Source organism: Talpa occidentalis, unplaced genomic scaffold (genome assembly GCF_014898055.3).
Source record: "Talpa occidentalis isolate TD23 unplaced genomic scaffold, MPIMG_talOcc4v2.1 talOcc4.11, whole genome shotgun sequence".
Lineage (NCBI taxonomy): Eukaryota > Metazoa > Chordata > Mammalia > Eulipotyphla > Talpidae > Talpa > Talpa occidentalis.
This window is the reverse complement of record NW_023601104.1, coordinates 62,331,972-62,348,049: the sequence shown is the minus strand read 5'-3', so window position 1 is coordinate 62,348,049 and position 16,078 is coordinate 62,331,972. Positions and strand designations below refer to the sequence as shown.

The following is a 16,078-nucleotide window of genomic DNA, read 5'->3' as shown; positions in this document are numbered from 1 at the left end:
TGCTTTGTCTATCTTTTAGTAGTGACATCTTTGGTTTCTTCAGAAGTAGGGTAACTCAGGGTGTGGGGTTAGCTTCTTTCTGATAAGATTTGGTAATCTGCTTTGGGGGGGTCTTACTTGCATCAATGAGAACATGTCTTTTTGGAACCCCTTACAAGACCCTTACAAGACCGTTAATGGCAAGAATCATGAATATATCTTAATCTATTTCTATGTCTGTATGACCTAACAAGGTCTGGTAATTTAGAAAGCTCTTAAAATATGTATCAGATAAACAAATAAACAACTGAAAAATAGCAACAACCCACCTTATGATGAAAGTCTGGGAAAGCTTCTTAAAGGACATAATGATTGCTCTGAGTCTTTAAGGAGAAAGGTAGAGGAGGGTGAATTCCCTTGAAATTCTCATCAAGGGAATTAAAAAATGGTTTAGTATGGCATGTGGTTGAAAGGAAGGAGATGAAACTAATACATTTAATTTATATACTGTCACTTTATGCTAACATCAGCTAAAGAAGGCAAAGATACATTAGAAAAATGAACTATTGTCTAACCATTATTTCTCTCCCATCTTACTGGTTTTATCTGTCTCTATGGAAAAATAGCCAAATGAGAACAGGCTGCAAATGATGCTCCTTATAATCAAGGTTATGAGTTGCATGGACTGTTTTGTCCTCACCTTTATCCTGTCAATGTTAGCTTCCATCTTCAGCTGTTCTACCAGCTTCCTGGCTTGTGCTATGCTGGCGGTATTGTTGCTGGCCATTGGAGTGCTGGGTAGTTCTTTCAAACACACTAGAAAAGAAAACAAAGAACAAGAATACATCAGAATTCATAAGCCACCAAATGTGCAGGTTTAACCCAATTGGGGTCTTCAGTCTTCTCCCATCTCTAGTCCAGCACTGCCTTGGATTAGCAGGCAGATCAGATGTGGTTTGCTTTTCCAACTCTCTCCACCTCTCCACTTCCATGCCTTCTGCATGGGAAAAAACAAGGAATGTTTACTTATGTTGCCACATAGCAAAGCAAGTTACTAAAATTTAAAAACTTTTTGAAATAAGTCCCAAATGGTTAGGGCGATGGTATACTAGGACTGGTGTTACTTGTTGGCTACTATTATCATCAGATACTGAGTTAGGTGCTGCAGAGGATGTGGGTGAAAGATGAGCAAAGGGAAGAATGGTAGATTACACCACCCTTCAGGCTCAAGACACCAAGTTTAAAATGTTCTCTTTATAAGGCCTCCCCGGTGGTGCAAGGGGTTAAGCACCACACTATGAAGATATCTGCAGCCTCTGCAGCACGAGTTCGATCCCCAGCTCGCCAGGGAGCAACCCTGTAGGGTAAGGTAAAAGTATCAGGCTTTTCTGAGCCCCCCCCACCCCACCGATCCCCCATTAGGATAGATGACTGAACGCTGTGGTCCCAAATGCATGCCTGAAGGCAGGCACCTGGAAAAGGGTGTGGGGGCATATGTAGATTGGATTCACCGAGACTAAGACTGGGCTTTTAAGGGTGGCATCACAGGGATGCCAGCAGAAGCAGAACCACCAGAGAACGCCGGAGAGCCCAGAGTGAAGACTTGCGGGGGGCTGGGAGGCCTGCCAGCCTCCCGGCCCCCCCAGCACCCCTGCCTGCTGTCTACCTGGTAAATCCCAATAAAAGCCTGCAAAAGCCACTGAGGGCTCCAGGACTCTCCCTTTACCCCGTCTGCATAGAATCATAGAAAACCTGCACTGTACGCTTCCTGCTGCTACAAACCCATATGGTGCAGTAGACCTCTCCTGACTCGCCCGCTGCTCCCCTCAGCAGTGTACTTCAGTCAATCTGCCTGTTCTGTTCCCCACTCTTGTCTCTGATGAATCCTCTCACCACCACCCCCACCCCTGCATCTCTGGCCTGTACCCCAGCTCTTGTATGCATAAATGAATAAATCTTAAAAAAATAAAATATTCTCTTTATGGGCTCAAACACCAATTTTCCAGCTATCTGTAAACACCCAGGAGTATTATAATGCAGAGTCATTGTAAGAGGAGGTGTGGCTTTTCTGTTACTGATCACCATTGTATTAAACAGTCATTTTCCAATCCCTTTGAAAAAATGGCTTGATTCACAATTATCCACCTGGCTTACCATTCTTTAGAAACACAGCTATAATGTCATATCTAAATGGTTAATTACCTCAATGAGTTTGCCAGAAAGTATTCTAGCAAAGTAGACTTACTACTTTTTTTTTTTTTTAAATATATCTTTTTTTTTTTGGATTTATTTATTTATTTATTTATACAAGCACTGGGTACAGTCAGAAGCTCGGGAGGGCGAGAGAATTCACCAGAGCCAGAGTGGGGAGCAGAGCAAGCAGAAGGACTGAAGCACACTGCTGAGGGGAGCAGCGGGCGGCAGGAGAGGTCTAGCGCCATGTGGGACCCTCCACTGGTGGCCGGGGAGCAGCCGGGGATCGAACCGGCGCCGCAGAGGCCCCGGGCAGCTTCGCAACCCAGCGCTCAACCGCTGCGCCACCGGGGAGGCCCCATAGACTTACTACTTTTATAACAAGGAGATGGAACACAGTTGTTCATAGTAGAGTTCTTTATCTATGTAGATTGTGAGAAGCTTCTTTGCCTCCTCCCCATCTGTGTCCTTCACTCCCTCAAGTCCAATCCCAATTCATGTCTTTTCAGATTATTTTTTTTAATATTTATTTATCTATGCATACAAGAGCTGCGGTACAGGCCAGAGACACGGGGAGTGAGAGGATTCGCCAGAGACAGAGTGGGGAACGGAGCAGGCAGACTGACCAAGGTACACTGCTGAGGGGAGCAGCGGGCAAGACAGGAGAGGTCTGCAGTGCCATGTGGGTTGCTTCCTGGCCGGTCAAGGGATCGAACTCGTGCTGCAGTGGCTGCGGACAGCTTCATCGATTGCATCTCAACCCTTGCGCCACCAGGGAGGCCCTCTTCAGAGTCTTTCTTTGCCCCCATCTCACTTTATTCTTCTTTACCTTGGAATGTATCCTATTTTGTTTTTAGTGTTGATATCCCCTACAATCTGATCAGGTCTTGCTCCACATTGAGGTGCCACATACTATTTCAGGACCATCTGTGTAAACATGCCCCTGAGTTCACTGACATCCAGTAATGAAGCAAGGTCTGAGAGGCAGAGCGTATGACCCATGAATTGAGAAACATTAAAATACGGTTTCAGTCTACACTAGCTGAATCTTGTTCTTTTCATTAAAAACCATGACTTCTAGTTGCTTTGGGGAATCTCTTTATCTAGGGATGAAGCAGGATCAAACTAACATCTCAAAATGGAAAAAAGGACACAGAAAACTTGGAAAAGGAAGAACCATAATAAGTTCTGTACATAGATTTTTTACTTATCCACTAAAATCAGACATAATTTTTGTTTTAATTACCAAAGAAGCAAAGTCTATAAATTATCTCCTTTGGTATTTATTTCTCGGTATCAAGTTCTTCAAGACAAAAGAAGAAATTATGTATAATTCTCTTTTAACAAAGAGGTCCCTTCACAGAGCCATGTGCTATTTTATAAAGAACACTGCAAAAATAAGCTACTCCAACAGTATTTACAGCATAAAGTGGAAGATAATTAATTACTGTTTCCTCATCTTATTTTCAAGCAGTTTGGAGACAATAACATGGGAAGGTGGACTGAAAGGATTTTGAAGTCACAAAGTTTCCTGAACTCCAGTTTCATAAGTTTGAAGACCATGGGAGGGGGACATCACATGTATTCAATAAAACAAAAAATAAAGGGAGATTTTAACAACCATGATTTCACCAGCATGGTTAGGGAAATTATATATCTCCAAATCAAACGAACATCTAGCAGCATCACAAACTTCACAAGGCCAAGGGGGAGTACTGACTTAGCCAATAGGGCAACCTGGCTTGCCCACTTATCCAAAGTTGGAGGCAGTTGTGATCTGCAAGCTACAGGACAAACTAGGATTTATCACACTGGGATGCAGGTTCTCAAAGAATTACCAAATCCTCATGTAGCCAAGGGAGATCTGGTCAACTATTTTGTCCTTGATTTTAAACTGGATCATACTGAAACCTATGGCAGAGACCACAGCTTGCCTTCAAATACCTCTTTTCATTTTCTTTGTTAGTAACAGTTTTTTTCTTTTAAACACAAACTACAAAAAATTTTAAATTTAGCTAAACATCTTTTGCAGAAATATGCATTTCTAAGCCTCCCCTGTGCAGCTAGTATAGTTATATAACTAAGTTTTGGCCAGTGAGAATAAAGGCAGGACTGTGCTCTTTGCCTTCTATTCCTCCTGCTACTGACTTAGATGAAAGCTGTGTTAACTGTGAACTCTATCTTGAATCTTTAGGCTACATTACAGGGTGGACAGGAAGGATCTGGAGCTGTACTCACACTGTAGAGCCACGTGCCAGCTGTGGACAGGCTACCTTCTGTAGGAAGAGAAACAAGCACCTATACTGTGTTCACCGCCAATAGTAAAGTTTCTGTGCCACCCATCAATGATCAGCCATTAACTAATTATCTCCATTTGGGTATTAGGAAAGTCTATGTCAACACTTGCTCATGTCCCCTGGGAAAAACTCTGCATATTCTGAGGAGAGTAAAATAGATGCATTTTAAATTGCTGCTGTAACATCTTATTACAAATTTAGCAGCTCAACAAATAGAAATTTATTATGTTATAGTTCCAGAAGTCAGAAGTCTGAAATAGGTCTCACTGGGCTAAAATCAAGGTGTTGGCAGGACTGCATTCCTTCTGGAGGCTCTATGGGAGAATCTATTTCCTTTCCTTTTCTAAGCTTTTACAGGATGCTGGCATTTCTTAGGTGTTAGCCCCTTTGCCTGCATCTTCAAGGCCAGCAAAAATTATTAGTCCTTACCTCTTCTGTAGTCTTATCTTCCTCAGACTCTCTTCTGCCCCCTTCTTCTACTTTTAAGGACCCCTGTTACTGTACTTGACTCACCCAGATAATCCAGGATAACTTCCCTATCTTTAAGTCCGCTGATTAGTAACCTTAATTCCATCTGCAACTTTAAATTCCCCTTTGCCAAGTAACATAACATTTGCAGGTTCCAGCAGTGGGGGTATGGACATCTTTGAGATATCTTTATGCTATCTACCAAGGAGACTTCTGCACAGGCAGAGAAGGGAAGTGGGGGTATAAGAAGTTGAGATGAGACAAAAAGAGGGATGGGTTAAGAAGCAAGTACAGAAATGCTGGGGAGAGAATGCATTTTAAATCTCAACAGGCTTAAGAGAAAAAGTAAACATAAACTTTGGTTTGTGCTCCTAGTTTTAGGAAGATATATCTTTTCTTTAAGATTTATTTATTTATGCATACAAGAACTGGGGTACAGCCCAGAGGTGCAGGGGGTGAGAGGATTCACCAATGACAGAGTGGGGAACAGAACTGGCAGACTGCCTGAAATATACTGCTGAGAGGAGCAGCGGGTGGGACAGGAGAGGTCTGCCGCACCATGTGGGTAGTTCCCTGGCCGGAGATTGTACTTCTGCTGCAGAGGCTGCAGATAGCTTCACAATGCTGTGCTTAATCCCTTGCACCACCAGGGAGTCCCTTAGGAAGATATATTTTGAACATTCTTGTTTGACCACATGAAGCAACAGACACTAGTGCCACTTTTAGAATCACTTAGTGCATTTTCTGCATTTTTTTTTTCATATCCAGATGCTTTTCTATAAAAGCAATGAATAAATTTCCTCCTGGAAGACTAGAAGAACTGTAAAGTCCTAGACCAGCATTCCAAAGAAGTATGTATTTTCCTAAAAAGTAACTATGGCAAATTAGAAAAAGTTAGCTTATCTTCTAAGCTGGAGGTATATAAACAATACATTATAAATAGACACAAGTGCAGATGGAACACTTTTCATGTTACAAAACTGAATCCCCACACTCATTAAACAATAACTCCCATTCTTTCCTCCACTAGCTCTGCTTTTTGTCTCTCTGATTTTGATTTCTCTTGGTACCTCACAGAAATGGCATCAGACAGCATGTCTTTATATGACTAGCTATTTCACTTAGCATAATGTCCTCTTCATATCTCTGTTGTAGCATGCATCAAAATTTCCTTCCTCTCTAAGGTAGATTAATATTCCTTTGTTTGTGTATACAATATTTTGCTAATGCATTCACCTATCATTGGACACTTGGGTTGCTTCAACATTTTAACTACTATGAATAATACTGTGATGAACAAGGAAGTTCAAATATCAGACCTTGCTTTCAATTCCCTTGGATTCATAACTAAAGGTGGCATTGTTGGATCATAAGGTAAATCTATTTTTAATTTCTTGAGGAACAGCAATATTGTTTTCCATGATGGCTCTACCATTTTACATTTTCATCAGAAGAGCACAAGGGTTCAAATTTTTCCTAAACCTAACACTTACTATGCTCTGTTTTTGTTTGCTTGATTATAGTACCTGTCCTAATGGTTGGGAGGTAGTAACTCCTTGTGGTTTTGACTTAAGTATCACTAGTGATTAGTGTTGTTAAGAATCTTTTCATGTGCTTTTTGGCAATATGTGTATTTTTTTAGTTGTGGAGAAGTATCTATCTTTGTTGTTGTCCAGTTTTAGGTCTTCTCTATATATTCTGGGTATCAATTCCATATCAAATATATGATTTGCAAATATTTTTCCCATTCCACAGATTTCCTTTTACTCTGTTGACAGTGTGACTTGATGCATACAACTCTCTTTTGGTTGCCTGCTCATTTGGTGTTGCAGCCAATAAATTATTGCCAAATGCAATGTTGTAAAGCATTTGCTCTGTTTTCTCCTGAGTTTTATAGTTTTATAGTTTTTATAGTCTTAAGCTTGTGTCTTTGATCCATTTTTTATATCCAATAGAATAGGTTTTTTCATAAAAAAAGGAGAGAAGAATAAAGAACACTTGCATAGACACAAGTGAGCAGAAGAGCTGCCCCTGAAAGGGTCAGGTTTGCTAAAAGAGAGGCCTCATGGCCACAGGTGGGAAGAAGGGCTGCTGCCTTTGGTCTACCTTTTACTTAATTTTTGTGTATGGTATAAGTTAAGGGTCCACTTTCATTCTTTAACACGTGGCATCTAGTTTTTCTAGTACCATTTGTTACAAAGATTGCCTTTTATTGGGTGGCCTTGTTACCTTTCTTGAAAAATCATTTGACCATCTACATGAGAATTTCTTTCTAAAATTCTATTCTATTCCATTGGTTCATATCTGTCTCTACACCAGTACCATGCTTCTTTTTTTTTTTTTAATTACTATAGCTTTGTAGTAAGTTTTAAAATCATGATGTAAAGTCCTTTAACTTGTTCTTTTTAAAGATTGTTTTGGCTATTTGGGGCTCTTGGAGATTCCATATGAATTTTAGGGTGAATTATTCTATCTCTGCAAAAAAAATGTTGAAATTTTGATAGGGATATTGAATCTGTAGATTGCTTTGGGTACCAGACATTTTAACAATGTTAAATCTTTCAACTCATGAACATAGGATTTCTTTCCATTTACTTAAGATCTTCTATAATTTCTCCCACAATGTTTTGTAGTTTTCACTGTACCAGTTTTTATCTCCTTGGTTAAGTTACTCCTAAACATTTTATTCTTTTCTGATGCTATTGCAAATGGAATTATAACCTTAACTCTCTTTTCAGATTGTTTGTTGTTAGTATATAGAAATGCTACACCACTGATTCTGGGGATTGCTTTCCATATCTACTTGAGTTGAAAGTAATGGCATCCGATGAGAATGTGGGGGAGTATGTTACACCCTGTGAACAAAATGGGCTCCAGAAGAAGGCTTGACAGGGTCCTGTTAAATGCTTAAGTAGTTTCAACAGGAAAACACAGACATACATCAGCTATTCTTTGCTAATGTTCCTGTTTCATTTTACGTGTAACCCAAATTAGGCAGAAATCATTTTTTTTTAAGAGGGAAGGAAATGTTTTGAGTACACTACTGAAATAGCTACAAGCAAAACTACAATTCTGCTGAAAAGATCAAGCAGACACAATTTTACAATACATACCTCTTAAAGACAAATTGAAAACTTTTTAGTTAAAGAGATGGTGATTCATTTCTATATAGTGTTCCCAACTCACCCATCGGCCCAATCTTTCAACTGCTTTGTAATGCTCTAGAGTTTACCTTTGCAGGGACCCCCCACCTGGCCCTGAAACCATGAGGGCTACTCTAGAGATGCCTCCAGCAGTGGCCACTACCTCTTCTAGAAATTAGTGGGCAGAGCAAAACAGAGTCAGAATTTAGTTATCTTGAGAAAACTAAAGATTTCTGAGGTCACTGTAGGGATCTCACACCATGTCTGGGAATCAGCTGGGGTGATGATCAAAGGTTGTGTTGTGCTAGGGTGACTCTCTAGTCCAGTACGTTGTCCTGAGCCTACAAATTGGTAGCATCTGTCAACTAGAAGGTCATCTGGAAACCCAGTTAGGGCATGAAATATGGGAGGTTACACATCTCAAAATTTGAATCCAAACTTATAATGGTGTAGGTTTATTCTTTCAATATTCTACAGCCAAAATCTCCTTTTAAATTCTAATAAGACCCAAATGTAGTACCATCCATTCACTGAGCCACACTAGAATTGCTGGCAGTGGTTTTCAATCAGGAGAGGTACCATCCCTGAGGGGCATTTGGAAATGTATGTGGGTGGTCTGAGTTATGACAATAACTCAGAGTACTACTGGCATTTAATGAGCAGAGGCAGAAACTCCAATGCCTTAAGAATGCCAGGCAACACTGAATTGTGCTGCTTAAAAGTCTTATAGTACCCTCAAAGAGAAATCTGGAAAGGCACTGAAAAACTATCCATAAAGCCATGCATGAAAAATCTGCTCAAAGAAAGTACTCCATGAGGAAAAGTTCCATTAACTGGGCTTTTATACTTACAACTTACGATCCTTATTACCTTTCCAGTGATGAATAAGTGGTGAGTAGTCATAATTCTCATTAGCATTAGTACAGTGTATGGATATTTGGTGCCTGATCATTTATAAGAGAGCATAGTCTTTTTGCAATGTGCTGGTAGAATGAGATTATTCTGGGTTATATTTTCCAGAGAGCAAAAGGACACAAACAACAAACCTTCTAGAACAATTATAGAGCTGTGTATGACACACTGGTAGAACTCTACAAGAATGTCCTAATTATCCCACCTGAATTCCAAATCCAAGAATAATACAGAAAGCATTTCATTCTTTTCAACTGATTTGAGGCGCCCTCTTTCCCCGCAAGAAAATGAGAGAGAGGCCTGTTATGGAATAATAACCATTCAATGAGCTTTCCTTTTTCTAAAAATATATCCAGCATTTTAATTTTTTCTGGAGGAACTTTTCTGTTAAGAAACCATACATTTTCTTGTCATTAGGCTTGGGAGTAAACACACAACCCCTTATTTCTGTGGCACAAAGATAAATAAATGTTTTGATAATGGGATCTTTGCCTTAGAGAGTGTAGGTTAATTGTGGAGGATTCCACTTTTTCATACTCTAGTGGCATTTTTTTTAAGCATGGCATCCAGCAGGCTTCCCTATGGCCTTTCATTTTAATTACAACTGTGTGTTTCTCAGACTGTGTTTTGATTTTGCAGTAGGTGCTAAGGGGATGTGATTTATTTGTTTTGTATATTTGCAGGTTAGGATTATATTGGCAATAAAACAAACAACTTCTAGGTTTAGAAAACAAATTAGAGGTTTATAGTCTCCCAGTCATTTGGCGATACAGTTATTATTCTCATTTGTCAGTTAGCCAGACCATGGGTGATTAGTTGTTAGTTGCTTTTGAATTAGCAGATTGATTTTACGTAATTCCAATTTAGAGTTTTTTGGAACGTCTATAATCCGTCCTCTGGACAAATGTCTTTGTTAGTTATAGCCATATCACAGCCCAAGTTAAAGTTGGCCAGTTTGCCATTTTTCTTTAACTCTAATTTATTCTACACCATCAAATAAGTACACCATCTTCAAAGTGATTAGATTTGATATACTAACTGCACAGTTATTATCTATTCCTGCAAAGGACTTTCACGGTCCGGACACTAGTGAAGTTATGAATAGTGACTGCAATGTAAGTCAACTAATCATGGTAAAACAGCCTCCAGGTTGGGGTAGTCTTGGTGAGGCATCTCCTTCTGTTACCAGTATGCCACTTTGACCTAAAGACACCAAAATAGCATTTCAATCTCTACTACTCAGCAAACATGAATTTCTTTTGGCTCTCTAGTGACTAGGGACATTTGAAATCAATAAAGGATTTCTTTCAAGCCCAGAGCATCAAGGTGGTTGGAATCCACCTTGCAAGCTCTCTTTCCCAATCATATGTTTCAACAATTGCAGATGTCACAAAGATCTTTGGGGTATTACAATGTCCTGGTTTCCTAATTTGCCTTTGCTCACTTTTGAGCAGAGGTCAGAGATGGAGAATAAAAAGGTGATGAGAATACAGAGGGGAGGGAACAGAGAGGCTGCGGGGGAGGCTGTATCCTCACATACGTGGACATGCAAGGACACTGGGCTCCACAGGAGCTGGAGAGGAGAAAGAGGGAAGGGTTGTGGAGAGGGGCGGTACCGGAAACTATCTTCCCTTGGGGGGCCTCAAGGAGGCCACAGGCCTCCAGAAAGCAGAGAGCAACACAATGCTGATCAAGGTGAAAGATGGATTTGTAAACAGAACAGTGACGTTTCTAAGTGCTCCCCCCTCCTCCTATCTCCCCTCTCCAGCTTTTAGAGTTCCTCATTTCTGGGAATTTGACTTTACCATCTGAAAACTTTATTTTTTCACCAAAGGGCCAGCAATGCATACTAAAAAATGAATATTAGCTTACAAACCAAAGACTTGCCATATGCCATGAGCTGGGCCAGGTGCTTTAAAGGATAATCCTATTTAATTCTCACGACAACTCTAGGAAAGGAAGCACTTCATCCCTAGTTGGAGGAAACTGAGGCTTTGATTAAGAGAGAACATGAGCGAGGAGGGTGTTTATGAAGAAATCTCCCCAGAGAAAGATATTCTTCCAGCCCTTCTCCATTCACATTTTTAAAGATCCTAATCTGGGGACTATGGTACATGTTTGGACATTTCCACTGATGTAATAGCAATTTTTACAGCATTTGTAGCTACAGGCAAAGCTAGCGTGAATGAAGACTAATATGGAAACTGCCTCGAACCAAAGCACTGTGGGGCCAATAGGAGAGAAAATGAACCAGGGAGCAATAGATTAACTAAAAATCCACTTTGTACTATTTCCATGTGGTTTGCTGGGAAGTTGGCACTTACCAAATTGGAGAAAGATGAGATAGTGTGTGACTCCCCTCAAACCAGCAAGCCAGATGTCTATGCTGTGTAGGTGAGAGTAAGACACAGCACTGCTTCCCTCCCTCCTCTGGGCGCCAGCAACCATTCTTCAAAATGACAGCCCTCTGCTTTCCAGTAAAGGGTTGTTGAAACAACAGCTCCACAAGATGCAGCCTTTCTCTTGGAAAGGGGATCATTGACAAGCTGCTTTTAAAGACTTTGATAAAAACACAGTCCTAGGAAAATGTCAACTCGAAGTCATGGGTTTCATGGACTTTATAAAGTGAAACAAGAATGAAAGACCATATTGCAACTGAAAAAGGACATGAAAGCTTTCAGTTCTCTGCTCCTGAATAAGGGGATGGCTTGCATCCACAAACAGGAGCTGGCATTCTTAAATGTTAGATGGGCTTTGTTCACTCCGAGGGAAAAAAGGATGAGTATTTTGTATGGTGTATGTTTGGTGCTCTTTCCTTTTTTTATATATGGAAACCCAAACCATGAACCAGTAGGGTTCCAACGAAAGAGAAATAATGAGCTTGTTTCCATAGAAATGGCTCTGTTAACCTACTGATGTCTGACGCGCCACAACAGTAGGCCAGGGGCATCTGACAGGCAGCCCCCTTCTGTCTCTTAGTAGGGAATTATCTATTGGTTAATTAACGTTTTTAAAAAACCACTGCTTCAATCCCAAATTCTCAATGGATCGCAAATATTAGGTAACCCCTGGAGTTCAGGGAGACTTGCCTGTCTGAGCTTCCTTACCATTGCTCTAATGGCCACTTAGTTTTACAAAACCAGAATGCCAGAAGCCCACTGAGCTCCCCAATTCTGCTTCCCCAGCAAGCACGAGAGCTCCCTATTAAGGTTTGCTTTCTCATCACTCTGTTGTCTGGGAATATTCCCAGGCATGCAACTGACAGGTGGCACAAGAGTAAAATAAAACAGGGACTAGGAGGGAAAAAAAAAAAAAAAAGAAAGAAAAAAAGGATTCTACTCCGTGCTGACACTCCCCATGGATTTACAGTGGGAAAACCATTTAATTTTTCTGGGCCTCAGTGGCTCAGCTGTAGGTGGTGCTAACAACTCCAGGATTGCACATGGTGCCTGATGTTTGTGACAGCATGTTGTAAACTATGGGGTGCTATGCAGGGGCAGGCGTGAACGGAGAAAAATGACCACTATTACTTATTGAGTCACTACTAAGCATTTTGACCTAGAAATATCACACACATAATCTTCCATTCTTACAACAAGGAACGTGAAAAGGAATCAAGGAGTAATAAAAGCAAAGGGAAAAATCTATGATCATGATCCACAGCAATGCTATTAAGCGACAATTTAATATTAATAAATAAGAACTCAACAAACAATCTAAAGGGGGGACTGGCCTGCGGAAAAGGATGAGAAAATATTTACTTCCAATTTTGAAACTGCACTGACAACCTAGTAAAGAGATGGTGGTTATTTCACAGTTGTGACTTAAAATTAGTCAGCAGGGTTTATTGAGGTCTTAACATGTATGACCCAGAAGCTCCAGTACTTGGTATATTCAGTGAGTTTCTAGGGAAACCAGCCCCTGAGTGGATGTGGAAATGCCATTGGCTACCTCAGTAATTCTAGGAAGGCGTTTTCTTTCACTGGCATCTTCTGGAGGCTCATGTCTAAGAATAATGTTTGTAAAGGTTTCCGTGGCCACAGAGTAAACATGCAAGTCTAGCATCTGAGGTTAGCCGGCTGCCACCTCCTCCTCAGGTGTGTCTCCTGTGTGCATAGGCCAGCAGAGCACCTGTGTGTGCACAGCAAGCGCTTGTTAAAGTCTCCACTGCCTGAGGCTGCCCTCACCACCACCCTTAACCTTCTGTCAAGCCAGGATGCTTTCTGTTTTCCAGATGCAGCTCCTGGCCACAGAGCCCTGGTTTTGCCATATCCTTCATCCCTTTCTCATATGCTCCTATCTCATAGCCCAGGGCAAGCCTCTCTCCCTGTCCAAAACCTTTGGTGTCTGTGATACCTCTTCAGTCCCTTAAGCTGACACAAATCTGAGAGCCTGTGCTAGTAAAATTCAAACCATTTCTCTGGAGTTTTTTTTTTTTTTTTATATTTCATGCTGACTGATATTAAGTATTATTATTCTGTCCAGTCATTCCTCCCATCATTGCTTATCAAACCTGCTATTCTATCTCTAAAATTGCTCTAAACTTGGCTGTCTTCACTGGTTAAAGAGGTCCAGCTGGGATTCAGCCAAGAGCCTCTGTTCTGGCAGGTTCTCCTGTCTGCAGTGCTGCATTGCCCCTGGGTGGTGCTTCCCGCAGTTGCTGTTTTCTGCTCCGGGCCCAGGTTCAAATGCCCAGTCTTCATTTGATCACATTCTCTAAAGTCCCCTCTCCCTGTCATTCTCTAGCACATCACTGTTGATTTTCTCTAATGTACTACAATAATTTGAAATGATCAAATTTATTTATTATCAGTCCCTTCCCTCTACTAAATGACAAGAGCAATGACCCTGCCTAGATGTTCACAGTAGGTATTCCACAAATGCTTATTAAAGGAAACCAAGTCTTTGACAGACTCCCCGCATCCAGTCTTGTGAACATTAAGTACTCAGTAAATATTTGTTACTTTTGAGGGTAAGTGGCACATAGCGTCACAAGCTCTCACCCTAGCCCCACCCTCCAGACACCTTAGCCCAGCCTAGGCCCAGCCTAGCCCCACCATACCGTAGCTCCTGGAGACAAATTGCTTACAGTGACTTTCCTGGATAGCAAATGGGCTTATGGGTCATGTTGCTCCAAAGTACACTTCCCAGACTAATTATATATATCTCATTTGATTTGAAAGTACCCCATATTCCTGCGGCAGAAGGTAAGCTGGAGACTGGTGCACCTTCATCCCTCTTCGTTTCCTGACTGCTGCCAACAAAGGGACAGGTCTCCAAGCAACCAAACAGATAAAATTTGGGTTGTTTCTCACCACATAAAAACCATCAACAACTCTTCCCAGTTGCAAAGCTCCACAAACACAGTCTGATGCTGAACGTTCCTTGGTAGCATTGGTTTCCTGTGATACCAATCTGTGACCAACCTGTGACCACTCATATCAGACAGAATCTCTGGGTGAAGCAGACCCTGAAGATACAGCATGGAAGATCTGCTCTTCTCCTTTTTATTAGTTTAGTGTCAGGGACAGAAGCGACTGCATTCCTCCTGACCCCTGCCCCAATTCATGTAATTTTTTTTTTCTGATAAAGACATAGCCACTATTGTAAAGCAGAAAGTAGATTCAGAAAACAAAAATCTCCTATAGTTCAACTGATAGACAACCAAGTTAACCTTCAGAGTAACTTCAAGTGCTTTTCTTCAATTTGGAAAGTCTATTTTTTGGTGTGTAATATCATGCTGGGAAGATAATATTAACTATTATACATAATCATTTCCTGGATCCAGCATAAATGCTGACCTTCTGAGATGTTTTCTCATTATCTAAGCTATAAAATTTACTCTTCCCCCCACATCCTTAAGAGAATAGTTATTTTAATTTTTACCCAATACTCGAGTGTCCAACTTGATATCACTGTTTAGGCTATTATGCATCTCTGATAAGTAGCATAGAGATTTTTTTATTCTTTTAATCAATATTGTTTTAAAAATGACTTGTCTACATGCCCAAAATAAATGGCTGTGCCAACATTTTTTTTTATGATAATGAACTAACAGGGAAAATGTAAACAATCATAAAGGGACAAGTGACCTTTTCTTTCACATTGTCATTGAGGACATCCTTACTCAATGACAACTACTACCCACAATGATTCAGAAATACCCCAGGTTAGAAAGGAAGAGAATCAACACAGACTCTTCTCCACAGGAGGGTTGTTTATTTACCAGATCTAAAGGGTGAAGGGAACTATCTGAAAGGTTGCTGAGGTCACTAGAAGTTTCTCTTCCAGATGCCTTCTCTTTTAAAGTAAAGTTTATCAAGGTATATTATATACATTAAAATTCACTCTTCTTTAGTACATTGATAAATGGGTTGGCCAATTGTGTACACACAGTTTAGAAATCATCTCAATTGCAGATACTATTCTCAGGTACCATCCGACCACCTTAATTGCTCACTTTCTTCCTTTTCTAAAAGGCTGCCCTCCTAGACTGAACGAACACTTGGGAGATCAGTCCCCAGGTCCTGAGAGCAATTCTGAGAAAGCAAAGATGTGAACTTGACTGACCTTAATATACCATGGAGGTCACAGTGTCATCCCAGAGTTTGGCAGGGCCTGGAAATCATTTTCCAAAACTATCTACTCAAAGAAGGAATCTATTTTATAACCACTGACTTCATATATTTTAATCACTTGTGGCAAAGGTTGAAAAAATACTTCTAACAGTCTGGAGCTCAGAGTGACACTATGTTTTAATAAGTTTGGTCTCGTTTTGGCAGCTCCTGGGGACCTATAAAAGGGCTTTCATAAAAGAAGTCCTTTCCAGGATAAAGGGGATTTTTCTAGCAATGAGCAAGTTAAACAATGCACCCTCTGCAAATTTACACCACTAACCCTTAAAGAGAAACTAAATGTGAGCCACTTGAAACCCACTGAGCCAAGACCCTTATTTCACAAGTACAAGGAACTTAAGGGCCAAAGAGACTAAATTAATTGCTATAGAAAATGGAGCTCTAGCCCAGTGCCAGAACCAAGGATTTAAACTTGCTGTAAGAAACCTGGTTAGGTGTGGTTTTCACTGTT

At 40.6% G+C, this 16,078-nt stretch overlaps 1 protein-coding gene across 3 annotated transcripts in view; it reads right to left on the bottom strand.

Annotated features, from left to right (window-relative positions):
* The window catches only part of GNG2 (G protein subunit gamma 2), a 151,349-nt gene that overhangs the window by 19,850 nt on the left and 115,421 nt on the right, over positions 1-16,078 (bottom strand). For all 3 annotated transcript variants that reach the window (XM_054690376.1, XM_037503335.2, XM_037503336.2), the window contains one exon: positions 680-795. In XM_054690376.1, coding sequence (XP_054546351.1) covers positions 680-766 — 87 coding nt within the window. In that variant the 5' untranslated portion in view covers positions 767-795. The remainder of the gene's footprint in view (positions 1-679; positions 796-16,078) is intronic.